This window comes from Bos grunniens, chromosome 19, assembly GCF_055505025.1.
Source record: "Bos grunniens cultivar Pamir isolate PY7600 chromosome 19, Bosgru_T2T1.0, whole genome shotgun sequence".
In the NCBI taxonomy this organism is placed as follows: Eukaryota; Metazoa; Chordata; class Mammalia; order Artiodactyla; family Bovidae; genus Bos; species Bos grunniens.
The window spans coordinates 33103572-33121793 of record NC_141183.1 but is presented as its reverse complement, the minus strand read 5'-3'; the positions used below and the strand labels follow the sequence as shown (position 1 = coordinate 33121793).

Below are 18222 nucleotides of genomic sequence, written 5' to 3'. Positions count from 1 at the left end.
TGGTGTGAGAGTGGGAGCAACGTGACAGAAGAAGCAGCTCGGAATTTCGCATGGGATGGATTGTGGTCAACATGGAGAGCGCTGAAACTCAGCCTTTTGGTGGAAGCAAGCGCCCACTTAATAATAGAGACCCTGCAGCCTGCGTGAGGCCAGCTTTGCCTGATGACCTAGCCCAGCTCTTCATTTTCTTTTATAATCAACTGTTACTTAATATTTTACAAGATAGATTCCTAGACAAAATCTTGATTTCCCTAGTTGCTCCTCTATTATCAAAATAGCCTCAAAACTACTGGATCATTTCCGGACATAAGATCATAGGCAGTTCGCCCTGCATACCTCTCACTGGACAACCTTCCCTTACAATCGCTTTATCTAAATAGCCTGTGCACTCAGCCGCCAAAGACGTGGGCTTCCTAGATAGATAATTCTTTGGTATAAGATTAAGATGGATTTGCATAAAAGTGAGGAAAGGCTGTGTTGGACTTAATAGTTAATCACTTTAAAATAAATTAAATTCTTATCTCCTGACCTAACACAATAAATTTCATGTATACTGAAGGCTAAAATACCAAAATTGAAACCAGAAAAGAAGAGAAAAACCAATATTTGTGCCATCTGGGAATAGGAATGATCTGTTTGAGCAGATCTCAATACGAAGCCCAGAGTCTGTGCCCTGATATTGCTTTTTGAATTATAAATTAATAAATTGCCAAAGAGACAAAACAGAGAAGAAAATACACCCAAGTCTGACTGCATTTGAATTTAAGATATTTATGAGTCAAAAAATTAAAAGGCAAATGCTTTTTAAAAAATGGATGTGTGATAGATGTGAGAGCAATCAACTCTATATGCAGAATTTGTTTTTTTAATTTTAAAAATTTTCTTGGCCGTGCTGCACAGTATGTGAGATCTTAGTTACCCGACCAGGGATCGGCCCCATGTCCTCTGCATTGGAAGTGTGTAGTCTTAACCACTGGGCAGCCAGGGAAGTCTCAAATAGTTTTAAAGAATAAAAATAAGTCACTATCAAACACAGTCAAACATATATTAAAGATATTTCCACTGCGAAACATAGGGGAAATTTAAAAAGTGAATAACATCCATAGGAATCAATGAAATACAACATTTTAACTTGGCAAAAACTACTCTCCACCACCAAAAAATAATACTTGTGATATACAAAGTGAGGGGAAATTAGCAATCAAAAGATATATGAATCAGCACAACATTTCTGACAAGAAATTAAACCAAAATCTTAAGAATTACATTCCCTCTAACCTAGAAACTCTGATTCTAGAATTTTTCCTACGGAAAACAAGACCAGCACAGAGTTGTATAGAGATATAAAGTATTGTTTATGATACCACTGAGATGGAAACAACTTAAATATCTAATAACAGGGAAATGGTGAAGCAAACAAACTGCCACCCATTAGATTTTGATGCTCTTCTATACGGCGGAATGCTAAGGGACTATTTACAGTGGTCATGGAAGAGTTCATTATTGACTTTGAAAAATATCCACAGCATTTTGTCACTGAAAAGTCGTGTCCCAAAAGTTTGTTCAGCTTTTGTTTTTGGTGGACAAATTAGACATTTTTTAGTTCATTTTTATTTTCTAGTTTTTCAACAATGACATGTTAATTATATGCATACATACTAAGTCACTTCAGTCATGTCCAACTCTTTTCGACCCTATGGACCATAGCCCTCCAAGCTCCTCTGTCCATGAGGCAAGAGTACTGGTGTGGGTCACCATGCCCCGCTCCAGGGGATCTTCCCAACCCAGGGATTGAACCCGCGTCTCTTACATCTCCTACATTGGCAGGTGGGTTCTCTACCACTAGTGCCACCTGGGAAGCCTTGTTAATTATATAGGTTTGTAAAAATGTATTTATTTGGTTGCACCAGGTCTTAATTGTGGCATGAAAGATCTAGTTCCCCAACCAGGGATTGAACCCAGGTCTCCTGCATTGTGAGTGTGGAGTCTTAGCCACTGGACCACCAATAACAGAGTTGTCTTCAGTGGGGAGACAGCTATAGTCTCAGAGTCTTCCTGGAGCCCAGGAAAGGGGCAAGGGGTGGGATGACTCCTCCACGGCATCTGAGCTTTATCACACCTGAAGGAAAGTCTCAGAACACCAAGGCATCAAGTAGCATCGCTGACACGTCTGTTTTCGAGGCTGGTCATTTATTTATGATGTTCTTCTTGGCAGAAGGTTCTCTGTACACATCAGGAAAAGAAGCAGCATGTGCATTTTTCACAAGCAAACAAAGGCAATGCTTTCTAGCAAGGGAGCTGACCTCTGTGATGAAGGTAGATGTCTCTCAACCTAACAGGCAAACCAGATTCACAGTGGAATTGTACAGCAAATGGCAAATCTATTAATCGTCCTTTCTTCCCCATTGGGGATATCAGCGGATGTTTGTTATTTTACTGTAATATTCATATGGCCAGGATTCCCGGGAGACCAATAAAGTCTGTTCAGTTGTCTTAGTAACTGATTTGAGTAGAATGTGCCTGTGACAAGATCAACTGTGATGGATTGGGGAATACAACGGCAGCTCAGATCCAGTTGGTGAGGGCCTTCTGCTGAGGTTCATCAGCCTGTGCCCTGACCAGTAGCCATGACCTGGGCACGTTACCACTGTCTGCCTCAGTTTTCTCACCTATAAAATGGGAATAATATAATTTCCTATGTCCTGTGTGTGCAGTTGCTCAATCATATCTGACTCTTAGCGCCCTTTGGACTGTAGCCCACCAGGCTCCTTTGTCCATGGGATTCTCCAGTTAGAAATACTAGAGTGGGCCCTCCTCCAGGGGATTGTCCCAACCCAGGGATCGAAGCTGCATCTCCTGTGTTTCCTGCACTTCAGGCAAATTTTTTACCCACTGAGCCATCAGGGAGGCCCTAAGAGATTAGATAGAGTATTACATGCAAAGAACTTAGTCCCTTTACGAAGTCGTTTACATTTATGACATTGGCATTCATCAACGGCTCCATGATCTTCCCCATCCTATAAATGCTTTTTTTTGTTTGTTTTTCATTTTATTCCAGCCCCTGGCATCAAGAAGATCCCCTAGAGAAGGAAATGTCAACCCACTCCAGTATTCTGGCCTGGGAAATTTCGTGGACAGAGGAACCTGGCAGTCTATAGTCCATGGGGTCGTAAAGAGTCAGACACAACACAGTGATTAAAATAAAAACAAGAGAACCTAGATCCCCCTAGAAACTCCATCCAGCTCTGCAACTGATGCTGCAGATGAATCTCTGCTTGCTTGTTCTAGCAAGAGAGCAGCACAGGGTAGAGTTAAAGGACACTGTGTTTCGATTCTTTAGATGTGAGCTTAAATCTGGGGTCAGCCACATATATTCTGTGCCATCCTGGGCAACTCCGTGCCACCAATGAAATGTGAATGACCTCATAGAATAATGCAAGGTTTCAGTGACATGATACTTGTCAGTTAGCACTGTAAGTGCCTGACGCAACAAATGGTAAATGATAGGGAAAAGATGATTGTCTTTGCCCAATCCAGTAAGACTCCATTTATACTGGGAATTTTAACAATGCCAGTGTGGTTTCTTGGGCCAGGCATGAGGCTTAAAATGTCCTCCAGTCGGTATTGTAACTTAGAGAGCAAATGTGTCGATTAAAAACGGACAATGGAATATTACTCAGCCATAAAGAAGAATGAAATCGAGTCATGTGTAGTGGTGTGGATGAACTCGGGGTCTGTCATACAGAGTAAAGTAAGCCAGAAAGAGAAACACAAACATTGTATATTAACGCATATATGTAGCGTCTAGAAAAACGGTGCAGGTGACCCTATTTTCAGGGCAGGAATAGAGTCAAAGATGTGGGGGATGGACATGTGGACATGGAGGTGGAGGGGGGAGGCTGGGATGAATGGGAGACGGGACTGACATGTAGCCACTACCATGTGTGGAACAGGCCGCTAGTGGGGAGCTGCTGCACAGCACGGGGGGCTCAGCTCTGTGCTCTGCAATGACCTAGGGGGCTGGGATGAGGGAGCGGACGGAGGCTCCAGAGCGAGGGGATATATGTATATTTGTAGCTGATTCACATTGTCATATGGCAGAAACTAACACAGCATTGTAAAGCAATTATACCCTTTTTTTTAATTAAAAAAAATTAAAATACAGACCCAGATCACACACACAAAAACGGCACTTCATAAAGGGAAATACAGCTCCATGTCAGGTACACTCATGGCTCACAGTAGTTACAGGATGCAGATCCTCCAGTGACCTACTTTTTCTTTGGGATATTTTGGGGTTTCCCCACAGACTACAGGCCCTCTAAATATCAGTCATCCCTCTGTTCTAGTTATTTCAACTGGAGTCACCTTTTGCAATACTGAGCTGCTTTGTATCACCCAGGAGACATGCTGGGTGCCTAGATCAAGCTCAGGAAATTGTAGGACAGGGTGCCTACAGCTGGGGGTGAGGAGAATCTGGAATTTGCCATTCAGTCTCCCAGCAATCGTAGCGCCCCCTTAGGAAGCCCACCTGATGGGCCAGCTTGGCCCAGTATCAGAGGCTAAGACCGTCCCACTCTCCCCTAGAGCCACCGCATCACATACCTGGAGCTCATACCCTATCCCGCTCCAGGTAACCCCATGGCATCCAGGGTTGACTTCCCGTGGGTATGATTCAAATAGCTCTGGGGGATGCGCTCCAGTCTTTATTACCAGGTGGACCATCAGTCCGCTGGAGTCGGACTCCTTCTCATGGTGATGTGACCATAACTGCTAGCAGAGCACACCACTCAGGTGTCTCCAGGCCTGGATGAACCGGAGTTCTCCTGGAAAAACAGATCCCAGCAGGTGTCAGGCAGCTCTCCCGCGGAGCCCCACGTTTGTCTTTTTAAGTGACTCTGGCAGAAGACACATTGTTTTCCTGTGTGGCATGACAACCCGTGTTTTCAGGCAGCAATGAAAATGACAATTGTTGCCAGACATGGAGAAGCAGAGCAGGGGTAGGAGCTGATATGAAGCCAGACTCCAGGGGTGGGACTCCCCGGAGGGGACCCCGAATCAAAGCCTCTGAAGAGGAGGAAAGAATGACACAGGCATGGATGACCTCGTGGTGTCATTGGCAACCAACCAGTTGTCTTGGGAGGAATTCCACCTTCGGACACTGTGACTCACAGGCCTGCCTCTCTGCATTGACCTTACCATGCCACCAAAATGATGAGCATCGTGCTGGGGTGCATCAGAATGGCGACTAATCCTCAAGAAGAAGCGTGAAATGTGGGCTGGATTTGAGGTGGGGAGGCAAGGGTGCCTTATTCCTCCACACACACTCATATTCAGACGCGTACAAAATATTGCAGCCCACACGCTTGGCTACGGGCCCAGAAAATCTGCCACTCTGAGCCGAAGAAGGGAGAAAGGAGGACAGGCGATCAAATCTCATCGCCAAGGCCTCTTGCCCATTCTCCGCCACTTCAAGAGAGGATTCACTGACACTTCCATTCATCATTCTGCGAATTGTACAAGCGTCCCCCTCCACCTCGGGGGCCCAGCCTTGGGGAGGACTGTGTTAAAGTAAACACAAAAGAAGTACAATCCTTCTCCACCTCCAGCAAGGTTCAACGTATTCACAGCCGCGTAGAAGTGCCCTGCCTGCAGAAGTATTTAATCGTCTTGGAAAGAGGGAAAGAACGCTACAGAGAAGTGAAAAAGCAAAATGATATGCAATTCGGCACCAAAAGCAAGTGGGTGTGGCCAGAAAGGCTCCAGCACTGCGGGGCCTGAGGACGACTTTATGCAGATGAAACTGGAGTTTTATCATCAAGGATTGGGAGGGTTTGGAGGAAGAGAGGAGCGAAAGAGTGATCTAGGTGGAAGACATTTCTGTGGGGGTTTTTTTTGTGTGTGTTTTATTTTTTGTTTGTTTGTTTTGATGTGGACCATTTTTAAAGTCTTTGTTGAATTTGTTACAATATTGCTTCTTCTTCTTTTTTTAAATGGTTTGCTTCTCTGGCTGTGAGGCACATGGGAATCTTAGCTCCCGGACCAGGGATCGAACTTGTACTCCCTGCAATGGAAGGCGAAGCCTTAACCACTGGACTGCCAGGGAAGTGCCAGGTAGAAGATGTTTTTGAGGTGTTGATGTGGGTTGGGAATAGTGGAGAGGAAACCAGTCAATAGAATTCACTGGTTTGTTGGGTGAGATGAAATAGGCCTAAATCATGGGCAGCTCTGAAAATGCAGTGATATCTCCTGCATTTTTCAAAATGTGGTCCAGATTCCAGTTGCAGATGCAGGAAGCTTTCAAAAAAGCTAATTCCTCTGGCCTGTCTCAGGTCACCTAACTCATAATTTATGGGATGAGAGAAGGGCTCAATTTTTTTTAATGGATTCCAGATCACTCTTAGGTATAGCAGTTCAAAGGTCTTTGCTGTTAGGCATCTAAGCTTTAGTCTATTGGTAGTTTGTAATACTTAGAGGCTAAAGGCCAGGGTGAAATTGGCATTGAAGAAAGACTAGCCTACTTGGCCATAATAAAGAATGGAATTTTGCCATTTGCCGCAATGTGGATGGACTTGGAGGGCATTATGCTAAGTGAAATAAGTCAGACAGAGAAAGATAAATACTGTATGATACTGCTTATATGTGGCATCCAAAAAATACAACAAACTAGTGAATAGAACGTAACAGAAGCGTACTCACGGATACAGAGAACTTAGTGCTTACAGTGGGGAGGTGGAGAGGGGCAAGATAGGGGTGGGGGAATGGGAGATACAAACCATTGGGTACAGTATGGACTCAAGGATATATTGTACAACATAGGGGAATATAGCCAATATTTCATAATAACTGTAAATGGAAAGTAACCTTTTAAAATTGTATAAAACTCATTTTTGAAAAAAGAAAAATATCGTATATTAACACATATATATGGAATCTAGAAAGATGGGGCTGATGAACCTGGGGCTTCTCTGGTGGCTCAGTGGTAAAGAATCGCCTGCAATGCAGCAGATGTAGATTCAATCCCTGGGTCGGGAAGATCTCCTGGAGAAGGAAATGGCAACCCACTCCAGTATTCTTGCCTGGGAATGACATGGACAGAGGAGACTGGTGGGCTGCAGTCCATGTGATCACAAGAGTCAGACAGGACTTAGCAACTTCACCACCACCATCGCTGATGAATCTATCTGCAGGGCAGCAATGGAGATGCAGACCTAGAGAACAGGCTTGTGGATATGGTGGGGGAAGGAGAGGGTGGGATGAACTGGGAGAGTAGCATGGAAACATATACATTACTGTATGTAAAATAGATAACCAGCGGGAATTTGCGGTATGATGCAAGGAGTACAGGTCTGGTGCTCTGTGACAACCTAGAGGGGTGGGAAAGGGTGGCAGGTAGGAAAGAGGTTCGAGATGGAGGGGACATATGTATACCTGTGGCTGATTCACGTTGATATACGGCAGAGACCAACACAATAGTATAAAGCAATTATCCTCCAATTAAAAATAAACAAATTAAAAAAAAAAAGACTATTCTAGCAGTAGCGCACAAGGTGGATCCATAGGGGCAAAGATTGGAGGCAGGGAGGAAATCTCACCCAGGGTGTGGTGATGAGACCCGAGATATGAGGGTCTATAACCAATATGCATATTATCTCTTTGTTTTGTATTCTCAGGATCCCATTGCTCACATCACTTGGGTACTATTCATACCCTGCAACCTTCCTGTGACTCACTAAACAGAAATTACTGTTGCTACATCTCTCATTGAATTCATACCAGAAATGTCCAACACCAAGCAAATCACTCTTTTCTTTCACCTTCTCCCCCTTCCAACCATGCGTGTAAGCAAGCATACAAACACAGAACTGCAAACACACACGTGTAAGCACACAGTTGATTTGCTCCCCAGAGAAAACGAGCCACTCTCCTTAGCAGCTAAACCAGACACCAATGGGGGGAAACTCATTCTGCCAGCTCCAGAAACTTCCATGGCTGCAGAGGCCAGGCGGCTGCAGAATCTTCTGATTCTAAGCGGCCTGTTCACCACAGATGGTCCACGTCAATGCTCTCAGTGGGCAGAGGGCTCCGCCTTGCTTCTTGGCTTCCTTCAAGCAGCCTTGGAGCTCTGATAGAGATTGTTTTGTCACTTTGTGGTCTTGTCAGCATATCGATCTGTGAGTCCTAAGCGCTAATTAATTGTTATGTTATCCAGCTCGATTCATCAGAAGGCCGATGGCCCTGACTGGGCACTGTGCCAAGGCCCAGGACTCCCTGAGGAGGAGGGACAGGGGAGACCAGTAATTGAGGGAGTGGAGATGTGATCTGTGGATAAGTCCAAGGGGAGACAGGATGCCTGTTCTAACAGACTGTATACGCGTCGCTGCAGAGAGGATGCTCCAGACTGATTTCTGGAATCGTTAGCCTTCCTACTCTCAATCCTTAAGGAAATCAACCCGAAACAGTCATTAGAAGGACTGATGCTGAAGCTGAAGCTCCAATACTCTGGCCACCTGATGCAAAGACCTGACTCATTGGAAAAGACCCTGATGCTGGGAAAGATTGAGGGCAGGAGGAGAAATGGGCAGCAGAGGATGAGGTTGTTGGATGGCATCACTGATTCAATGAACATGAGTTTGAGCAAGCTCCAGGAGATGGTGAAGGACAGGGGAGCCTGGTGTGCTGCAGTCCCTGGGGTTGCCAAGAGTCGAACATGACTTATCGACTGAACAACAACTCTTTGTACGTCACAAGTTCTGCCTTTGACCCTTCCATATTAACACCGAGCTGCCCACACACCCCACAACTCCATATTATCTAGAGCAACATCTGCCCACCTCCTCCCACCCCCTCGCCCTCCACCGTCTTCAAGATGTATTCATAATAGAGTAGCACTGGTCACAGTGAGTGAGTGCATCTGTGTTGGACAGTTTTTCCATTTAACTCCCCCCCACACACACACACACAAATAGTACACAGATTTAACAAAATTCCTATCAACATCTCCACAAGATTTTTTTAAGATACAGACAAATTATTCTAAAAGGTATACAGAAAGGCAAAAAAAAAAAAAAAACAACCCTAGAATAGTTAAAACACCTTTTAAAAGGAGAAATAGGACTTCTCTGGTGGTACGATAGATAAGAATCCACCTGCCAATGCAGGGGACATGGGTTCAATCCCTGGACTGGGAAGATTTCACATTATGTGGGACAGAGTCCGCGCTCTATGACCCGCACAGAGCCCGTGATCCACAGCCACTTAGCCTGCATGCTGCAACTACTGAGCCTGTGCTCTGCAACAAGAGAAGCCACTGTGATGGAGCCCAAGCGCTGCAAGTGGAGAGGAGCATCCGCGCTCTGCAACCAGGGAAAGCACACGGAGCAAAGAATACCCAGCACATACAAAAATAAATAAATAAACATTTTAGAAAAGGAAAAATAAAGCGGAAGCGATTGGTCTACTCAACTCAAGAAATATCATGTAGCCACAGGAAGCAAGACTATCTGGTTATTGGTAGAGGAACGGACATGTAGCTCAATGGAACAGAAGACAAAACCCAGAAGTAGGCCCACACAAACATGTCCAGCTGATTTTTTGACAAATGTGTAAAAGCAATTATATGGAGGAAAGGAGTATTTTCAAATACAATGCTGAAGCAACTGGACATCGGATAGCAAGCAAAAAGACAAACAACAAAACCCCTCAACTTGAGTCTCATACCTTTCATAGAAATTAATGCCGAATGGTTCATGGACTTAAATGTAAACATGAAACTATATAACATCTAGAAAGAAAGGAGAAAAATCTTCTGACCTAGGGCTAGAAAATGATGTTTTAGACTTGGCACTAAAAGCACAATCCATCAAAGAAAAAAAATTGACAAATTAGACTTCATCAAAATGTAAAGTTTTGTTCTGCAAAAGACTCAGTTAAAAGGATGACAAGATAGGCTTCAGTCAGGGAGAAAATATTTACAAACCATATATCCTACAGATAACTATCATCTGCCATATAAAAAGAATTCTCAAAATTTAACAGGAAAAATGTAAACAATCTGATTAGAAAGTAAGCAAAAGTAATCAAGAGACGTTTCATTGAAGAAGATAAACAAATGAAAAATAAGCACATGAAAAGATGTTTAACATCATTAGTCATTAGAGAAATGCAAATTAAAGCCACAATGAGATATCACTCCATAACTATCATGGTTAAGAATGGCTAAAATAGAAAACAGTGACAACACCAAATGCTGGCAAGGATGTGGAGGAACTGGAGCACTCACTCACTGCTGGTGGAATGTAAAATGGTACAGCCATTCTGGAAAACAGTTTGGTAGATTCTTAAAAACAAACAAGCCATGCAGTTACTAAACAATTAACAACTGCACTCCTAAGCATTTATCCCAGATAAGAGAAGACCTAGACACAAAGACCTTCACGTGAATGTTTACAGCAGCTCTATTCATAATCTCAGAAAGCTGAAAAGAATCCAGATGTCCTTCAACAGTTGAACAGTTGGTACTGTGGTACATCTACACCATGGAATATTTACTACTGAGAAATAAAAAGGAATGAAGTATTGATGCATTCCTGAATGTGCCTCCAGAGAATTATGCTTGACAAAAAAAAAAATCCAGTCTCAAAGACTACATACTGTATGAATCCATTCATAGCAGTCTTGAAATGACAAAATTAGAAATGATGGATAGGTTAATGGTTGCCAAACTTCCCTGGTGCCTCAGAGAATAAAGAGTCTGCCTGCAATGTGGGAAACCTGGGTTTGATATCTGAGTTGGGAAGAACCCCTGGAGAAGGGCATGGCAACCCACTCCAGTATTCTTGCCTGGAGAATCCCCAAGGATAGAGGAGCCTGGTAGGCTACGGTCCATGAGGGTCACAAAGAGTCATATATGACTGAGCGACTTCAATTTCACTTCAGTGGTTGCCAGGGGCTAGTGCGGGGGTGGATGCAGGAAGGAAGTGGATGTGGCAACATGAGGAATTTACCTAGTGATGGAAACCTTCCATATCTTGACTGTATCCATGTCAATATTCTGATAGAGTACTATATTTTTGCAAAATGTTACTACTGGGGAAACTGGCTAAACAATATACAAAACATCTGTATTGTTTGTGAATCAACAATGATTGTAAGTTTTAGATTTTTTATTTATTTATCTGGCAGCATTGGGTTTTATTTCATGGCATGTGAACTCTTAGTTGTGGCGTGTGGGATCTAGTTCCCTGACCAGGCATCAAACCCAGACCCCCTGCACTGGGAGCTCAGAGTCTTAGCCACTGGGCCACCAGAGAAGTCCCTTAAAATTTTAATTTTAGAAAACAGTACAGTAAAGGCAACATTTATTTTGCTTATAAATCTCCAATTTGGGCAGGGCTCAGTGGGTATGGGGGATTTAGGTGGCTCAGATGGTAAAGCATCTGCCTACAATGTGGGAGACCCAGGTTCGATCCCTGGGTTGGGAATATCCTCTGGAGAAGGAAATGGCAACCGACTCCAGTACTCTTGCCTGGAAAATCCCATGGACGGAGGAGTGTTGTAGGCTACAGTCCATGGGGTTGCAAAGAATCAGACACGACTGAGCAACTTCACTTCACTTCACTTCACTGGGTATAGTTCGTCTCTGACCCACTTCTGTTAACCTGGACACCTATGAGGCTGAGGGCTGGAATCATCTGAAGTCTTCCTCACTCACGCATCTGGAAGTTGATGCTGGTTATTGATGGAAACCTTAGGCCAGCCTCTGAAGTCAGATTTTGCACATGGTCTGGACTTCTTCACAATATGGTGGCTGGGATTGAAGTGCGAGTATTGAAAGAGTGAGCGAGGTGAAGCCTTATCATCTTCTGCAGCCTAGCTCTGGGAGGCATGCGGTGTTATTTCTGCTGCACCATGCTCATTGAGGAAGTCAGGAGCGCCCTCCAGTTTCAAGAAAAAGAATATATTCTATCCAGTGGGGGAACGGGAAGGTTTCAGGAGAGTGTGTGGGACGAGAAATATAATGTCACCATTTTTATTTTTTTATAAAATATGATGCAGCACCGTCTCTGAAGACTGACTTTCTCTCTTCCAAATCGACAAGACTGGCCATAGCTACCTAGCTTAAAAGTCATGTGTCCAGCCATGCAGAGAGACCACATCTCTCTTTTTTAATGGTTCCTGATTTCTGGAGAAGGAGCTCCAATGGGCCCAAGTGAGTCAAGTATTCATACCTAGCCAAATTAACCATGACCTAGAGTTTGAGCCATGTGGAGGGCAGTCATATCATACACATGCATGTATAATAGGGAGATGAGGATATGACAGTAGAAGGAAGGACAATTTTTCTGAGCCAGGAGGACTCACGTTTCACCATCAAGGCAACCCAGAACACACCAAAGCACATAGGTAAATTTTCTTAAAATTATGCTCTTGTCAAGAGACAAGGATAAAATAACATGACACAGAAAGGTTAGATACAAAAGGATGGGCAAAGTTTATCAGGCAAATGCAAACAAAGAGAAAGCTGGGTTGGCAATATAAATATCAGATCAAGCAGACGTACAGGCAAAAAAAAAAAAAAGGCATTAAATAGGACAGAAAGGGTTCTTTAATGTTGATAAAGGGTACAAGCCACAAAGAAGACATAAGCACCATGAGGTTTTTTTGTGCTGAACAAGATACCTGTGAAATATGTAAAACCAGGATTATAACAGATGCAGACAGAAAATGACAGGAACTCAACGATAGTGGGGGCTTCCCTGGTAGCTCAGTTGGTATAGAATCTGCCTGCAGCGCAGGAGACCCCAGTTCAATTTCTGGGTTGGGAAGATCCGCTGGAGAAGGGATAGGCTGCCCACTCCAGTATTCTTGGGCTTCCCTTGTGGCTCAGCTGGTAAAGAATCCTCCTGTAATGCAGGAGACCTGGGTTCGATCCCTGGGTTGGGAAGATCCCCTGGAGAAGGGAAAGGCTGCCGACCTCAGTATTCTGGCCTGGAGAATTTCATGGACTGTATAGTCCATGGGGTCACAAAGAGTCGGACACGACTGAGCGACTTTCACTTTCACTTCCAACAATAGTGGGAGAGTGGAGACACCACCCTCAGTCTTTGACAGACTAAGTAGGCAAAGAATGAGTTAGGGTAGAGAGGAGCTGAATAATATATTTCATATGTCTGATTTAATAGATATATGTCAATTTTATACTCTATGAGAAGAAAATAATACCTTTTCTTAAAGAATTCAGGAAACATTCACAAAAATTGATCATATATTAGCCCACAAAGGAAACCTAAGTGAAGTCTCCAAGGCAGAAATTGTACAGGCTCCATTCTCTGGCCGCAATACAATAAAACAGAAAATTAACGGCAAAAGTTCAAACCGACAAACCCAAACACTTTGAAATTTAACAACTCTGCTACAGAAATCTTGGGTCAGAGAGAAAAATCAAAGCTGTAATTACAGATCATTTAGGGCTTAACAGCAAGAAGAACATTGCATATCAGCACTCAGGGGATTGTGTCAGAGACAAATTCAGAGCTAGAGACCCGATATTGTTGATAGAAAAGAGTAAAAATAAACAGACAAAAGATTCAAGCTCGAAAATTAGAAAAGAATAACGAACCAAACCAAAGAAAATTAGGAGGCAGAAATGAACAGATCCAAAAGCATAAAATAAAGATATGAAGGGATAAAAAGCTCTGATATGTAAAGAAGTAGTTATTTGAAAAAGAAGAATGATGGGAATACGTTGATGATCCGAAAAATATTAAGACAGGATGTTGAGACTAAGAAAAGAAATATAGTTTCCTGTATGGAGATTTTCTGAGAGTATGTTACACTTTTAAGCTAATAAAGTTTCAAATGTTCAATGGACTTATAAAAAATGGAAATTACAAACTGAAATTAGAATTAGAAAATGTGAAGGAATCAATATGTAAGGAAAATGTTGCCAAGCCTGAGAGGCAGAGTACATAAGGATGTGGGCTCTAGTACCAGCCTGCCTGGACTTGAATCCCAGTTTCACCTGTTTGGCAAATTATTCAGCCTCTCCAAACCTCAGTTTCCTTAACACTAAATCTGTGATGATAACAACGTCTATCTCTCAAAGTTGTTGTTGTGAAGTCAGTAAAATGACAAGCCAATTCCCTACCACTGTGCAAACCAGACTCCCCAAAAGATAGCAGGCATTTTTCTTATTGCAGTCTTTCAAACTTTCAAAGAACACATCTTTCATATGCTCTATTAATAGTTCCAAGGCATACAGAAAGATGAACAAGTGCACTTGATTTTACAGAATCATTATCTTGATACAAAAAGCCCTGCCATGTTCGCACAAAAGTGCAAATTTTCTTTATGAATACATAGGAATTAAATAAGATGGGATCCAATGTTGTAAGGAAAGAATGAGGCACAAAAATGAAATAATGTATTTCCTAGGAATAGACGAATAGTTCAATAGGAAGCAGTCCACTAACCCACTTCATCACATCACAAGGCAACTGTCATTGTGTTGACCAAGAAATGCCATTTTTAATTATTTGCCTAAAGAAGTAAGACATGGACAAAGAGTTGTGTTCAAGGTTGTTTGGTGTAAATTTATTGAACTTTAAATAATCTAAATACACATTAATAAGGGAATGTTTATGTATATATATATGTATATAAACATTATGTTTAAGTCATATGTAGAAATACACTATAGGTTATTCTATAGAAAGGGCTATTGTGAAACTATATAAAATATTTCAGACTATTTGAAAACATGAAAATATATTCAAGATATGTTGTCCATTGAGTATAAAAGAAACTGATTAAAAATAGAAAATACTTACATATGTGGAAACTACACATATTTATTTTTGTGTGTATATATGTATATGTACATGTATGTATGAACATTAAGGGTTGTTTCTTTTGTTACTGTAAAAATGGTACAGGGAATAATAACCTTATGCATTTGTTATTCAATGAAACTGTAATGATCAAATCACCATATTTTTCTCTATTTTAAGCACCATAATCTGATTCTCACTTGTGCAAATGAAAAATGCAAATTGCTATTCATTGCGATTTAAGTTTGGGTGTGTATATGTGTGTATGTAATAGTAATAGTAATGTAGTAATACATTAGTAATGTATTGGGGGAGGGAAACAAAAGAAAAGATAACAAAATATCATGACTATTTTACGATGGTTTAATTTTCTACCTCTGTAGATGCTTTTGCTTAATTTCAGTATGTGAAAAAAAATCAAATGTTAGCAAAATACCTGAAGTGAGATTCAAACAAAAGGAAAAGCCCTGCCCTTGTAAACAAACTATCTAAATTCAAGACATTTATCCTGTTTGTAAACTCATGTGTAAAAAAAAAAAAAAAAAGATAATTACTTCAAATAAGATATTTGAGGGGTTTTTCACAGTGTCTGGAAATCAGCAAGTCAATAATATATCAATATTGATATATTGCAATGAAAATCATTGCAAAGATTAGTTTTTAAAGGTATATGAAAGTGTTTAGCACATAGCCTGGGGCATAGCTGGGTACCAGGAATTATTAAATGAACCTGAATCATCTCCCTTTCCTAGAAACACCTGGATTCTTAAATGGAAGATTAGAAGTGCTTCTCTCTGGGACTTCCCTGGTGATCCAGTGGTTAGGATTCCATGCTTCCAATGCAGGGGGTGCAGGTTCAATCCCTAGTCAGGGAACTAAGATCCCACATGCTGTTCAATGCAGCCAAAACTTTTTTAAAAAGTGAGAAAAAAAGAAGTATTTCTCTCTGCCACTCTCCACTGTTTAATCTGAGTTCTCTCATTACTTGCAACTGCTTTATTTGCTGCTGCCATATTGTTTAAAAACAAATAAATAAATGACAATAACAACAAAAAACAGTGAAGTTGGTTTTCTCCTCGCCTCCAGAGGACAAGCAGAACAAACTACCCTTTATCTCTCCTCCTGGATTCTCTCTTCTTGGTTAAAATCCAGATCCAGGGTAGAACTGGTTCAGTGTCTGTCAAATAGTTTTTCCTTGGAAATAACTTAATATTCTGCTTTGAGAAGGTAGAGGGTCTTTGTGTGAGAAATGGTGGCTTCCTGCCCCAAACTATATTCCACTGGATAGAGTCCTTAAAGACCTTGCTCTGAACCAAAGGAATGATATAAATAATTCCATTGGTATGGGAAATTTTGTCTGGTGGTAGTACATAAGACGGTTTGTCTTGGAAATAGCTAGAGACTAGAACTAAGAGAAATCTGGAAAAAAGATATACTGTGGGCCTGGATTTAGGAGGTTGCCATATGAGGAGAATTTGGGCATTCACTGGATGGATATGGAAGATGAAGGGAGGGAAATGGTGAATGAGAACTGAAGTTTCACTTTAGCTTTCCAATCCCATGGAACATTAGTACCATGGACAGGGCTTGAGCAGCAGAGAATAACATGATGAGCTCCCTTTAGGATGCAATGGTTTGGGTTAAGAGCAGGAATTTCATGGTGACAGACATAAGCAGCTTAAAATCTAACCCCACAGACCAGATAGATCTCAGGTCAGAGGTGTAGACTTGAAACCTCTCAACTTGGGTAAGAAGATAGACCCCGAGCCTCATGACATGCTAGTATTTAGAGAATTAAAGAGAAAAGGGGATCTAGTGAAAGAGCTTAAGGATGAGTAACAAGAGGGTATAATACCAAAGATAGGAAAGATGATTTCATCCAGGAAATGGAAGCAAATCTAGACCTAAGAGGGTGGCAGGGCTGTGACCCATGGTTTAGATAAACTCAAGCTAAGCCCTCATGCCTCCTCCTTCCTTTGCTTTGGTTGAAATAAGATGCACATACCAACAAAAAGCAAACATACAATGTTGAACTGAAGCAATAATACTATATTGAACTGTGCTTTGGTGGTAAGCCAAATCTTCATTCAGTTTTAGAAGCCCTGAACTCCTGACTTTAGCAACTATGACTCTATTCATTGTGTGGCTTGTTCAATCAATGTGGACTTTTGCATTAATTAAAACCAATGCTTTTGAAATAGCGGGCTGTGTCACTTATAGGCAGGACAGCGACCAGGATCCAGGACTCTGGATCCCAGGCGGTAGATAGTTCATGTCAGCTTACTACCTCTCAGGACACACCCAGATACTTGTGTATAAAGACCCGGGACAAATTAAAGCTCTATAAGATGCAAGCACCTTACATTAGGGCATCCCTTTCCTGGCCAACCATGCCTGAACACCCTCCTCCCCCCAAAAAGATCTACTTCCTCTGCTCAGTTCTCTATCCCATGTATGCATATTTGCCAAATGTCCCCTAGTCTCCATTCTTCTCCTCCTCCACCCCAACAAAGCTTCTGATGCTGGTCAGCCAGATCTACAGGTGTAGGTGGGTTGCCGTGATGACAGAGGAAGCCCTAATGCAGAAAAAGAGAAACAGAAGCATCAGAGGAAGGACCCTGCCTTGTTTCTAGGGTATGCAAAGGCCTGAGTTTCTTGGAAGTGCTTCCTTTGACTCAGAGAAGCATAGCAGAGGTCAACAGAGGTGCTGCTGTGTTGAAGAGACTACGCAATTCCTGAACTCTTCTTTAAAAAATTTTTTTCTGTGATTTTCAGGTGATCATCAGTATAACCATCCGATTTTAAGCAGCGCTACCCAGACCCCTACACATGGTGAGAGATGATTGAGAGCGTTCTGCATTCCATCCTCATCCCAAGTGGCTCCATCCTAGCTACTGCTGCCGATTACGGCATCAAGCATGGTCACTGGCTCACTGAAGCTAGGGTGGTGTAAGGAGCCGGGTATCCGCCCTCTTCTAGGGCCACAGTGACTCACTCTCACTTTTAGATCATTGCCCCCCTAATGTCTGTCTCTGATATCAAAGTGATCTTCTGCCATGAAAGGGGAAGAGAAAGCCCCTTTCTTAATCCATTTCATTTACAATCTTGATCACTTCTTGCAGCCATAAATTTCATGTGTCCACAGCAAGGAGTGAACACTCTTCTTTGCCCAGGGCTACTTGTGGTGCCATTTAGGAATGACATGAGATGTGGAAAACTCTATCGATTCTCCCCTAAACTAATTAAGATTGGATAAAACTCAAAACCAAACTGGATGACTTGAGCTTTAGCTCCCAACAGAGGAAGAACCTGAAAGCTGCAGAGCCTGTGTGTGTCAGCAAAGTGCCAAAGAGTTACAAAACCATGTTTCCCTCTTACGTGTTAACATCCT

General features: G+C 42.2%; 1 protein-coding gene across 6 annotated transcripts in view; it reads left to right on the top strand.

Moving 5' to 3' along the window:
- Window positions 1–18222, top strand: part of SHISA6 (shisa family member 6) — a 262969-nt gene that overhangs the window by 232869 nt on the left and 11878 nt on the right. For 3 of the 6 annotated variants that reach the window (XR_015147875.1, XM_086358827.1, XM_086358829.1), the window contains one exon: window positions 17607–17663. The exons of the other annotated variants lie outside the window; for them this stretch is intronic. Coding sequence is in view for 2 of the 3 variants with exons in the window: in XM_086358827.1 (XP_086214953.1) it covers window positions 17607–17663 (57 nt within the window). In the remaining variant the exon portion in view is untranslated. The remainder of the gene's footprint in view (window positions 1–17606; window positions 17664–18222) is intronic. 6 annotated transcript variants of the gene reach the window in all.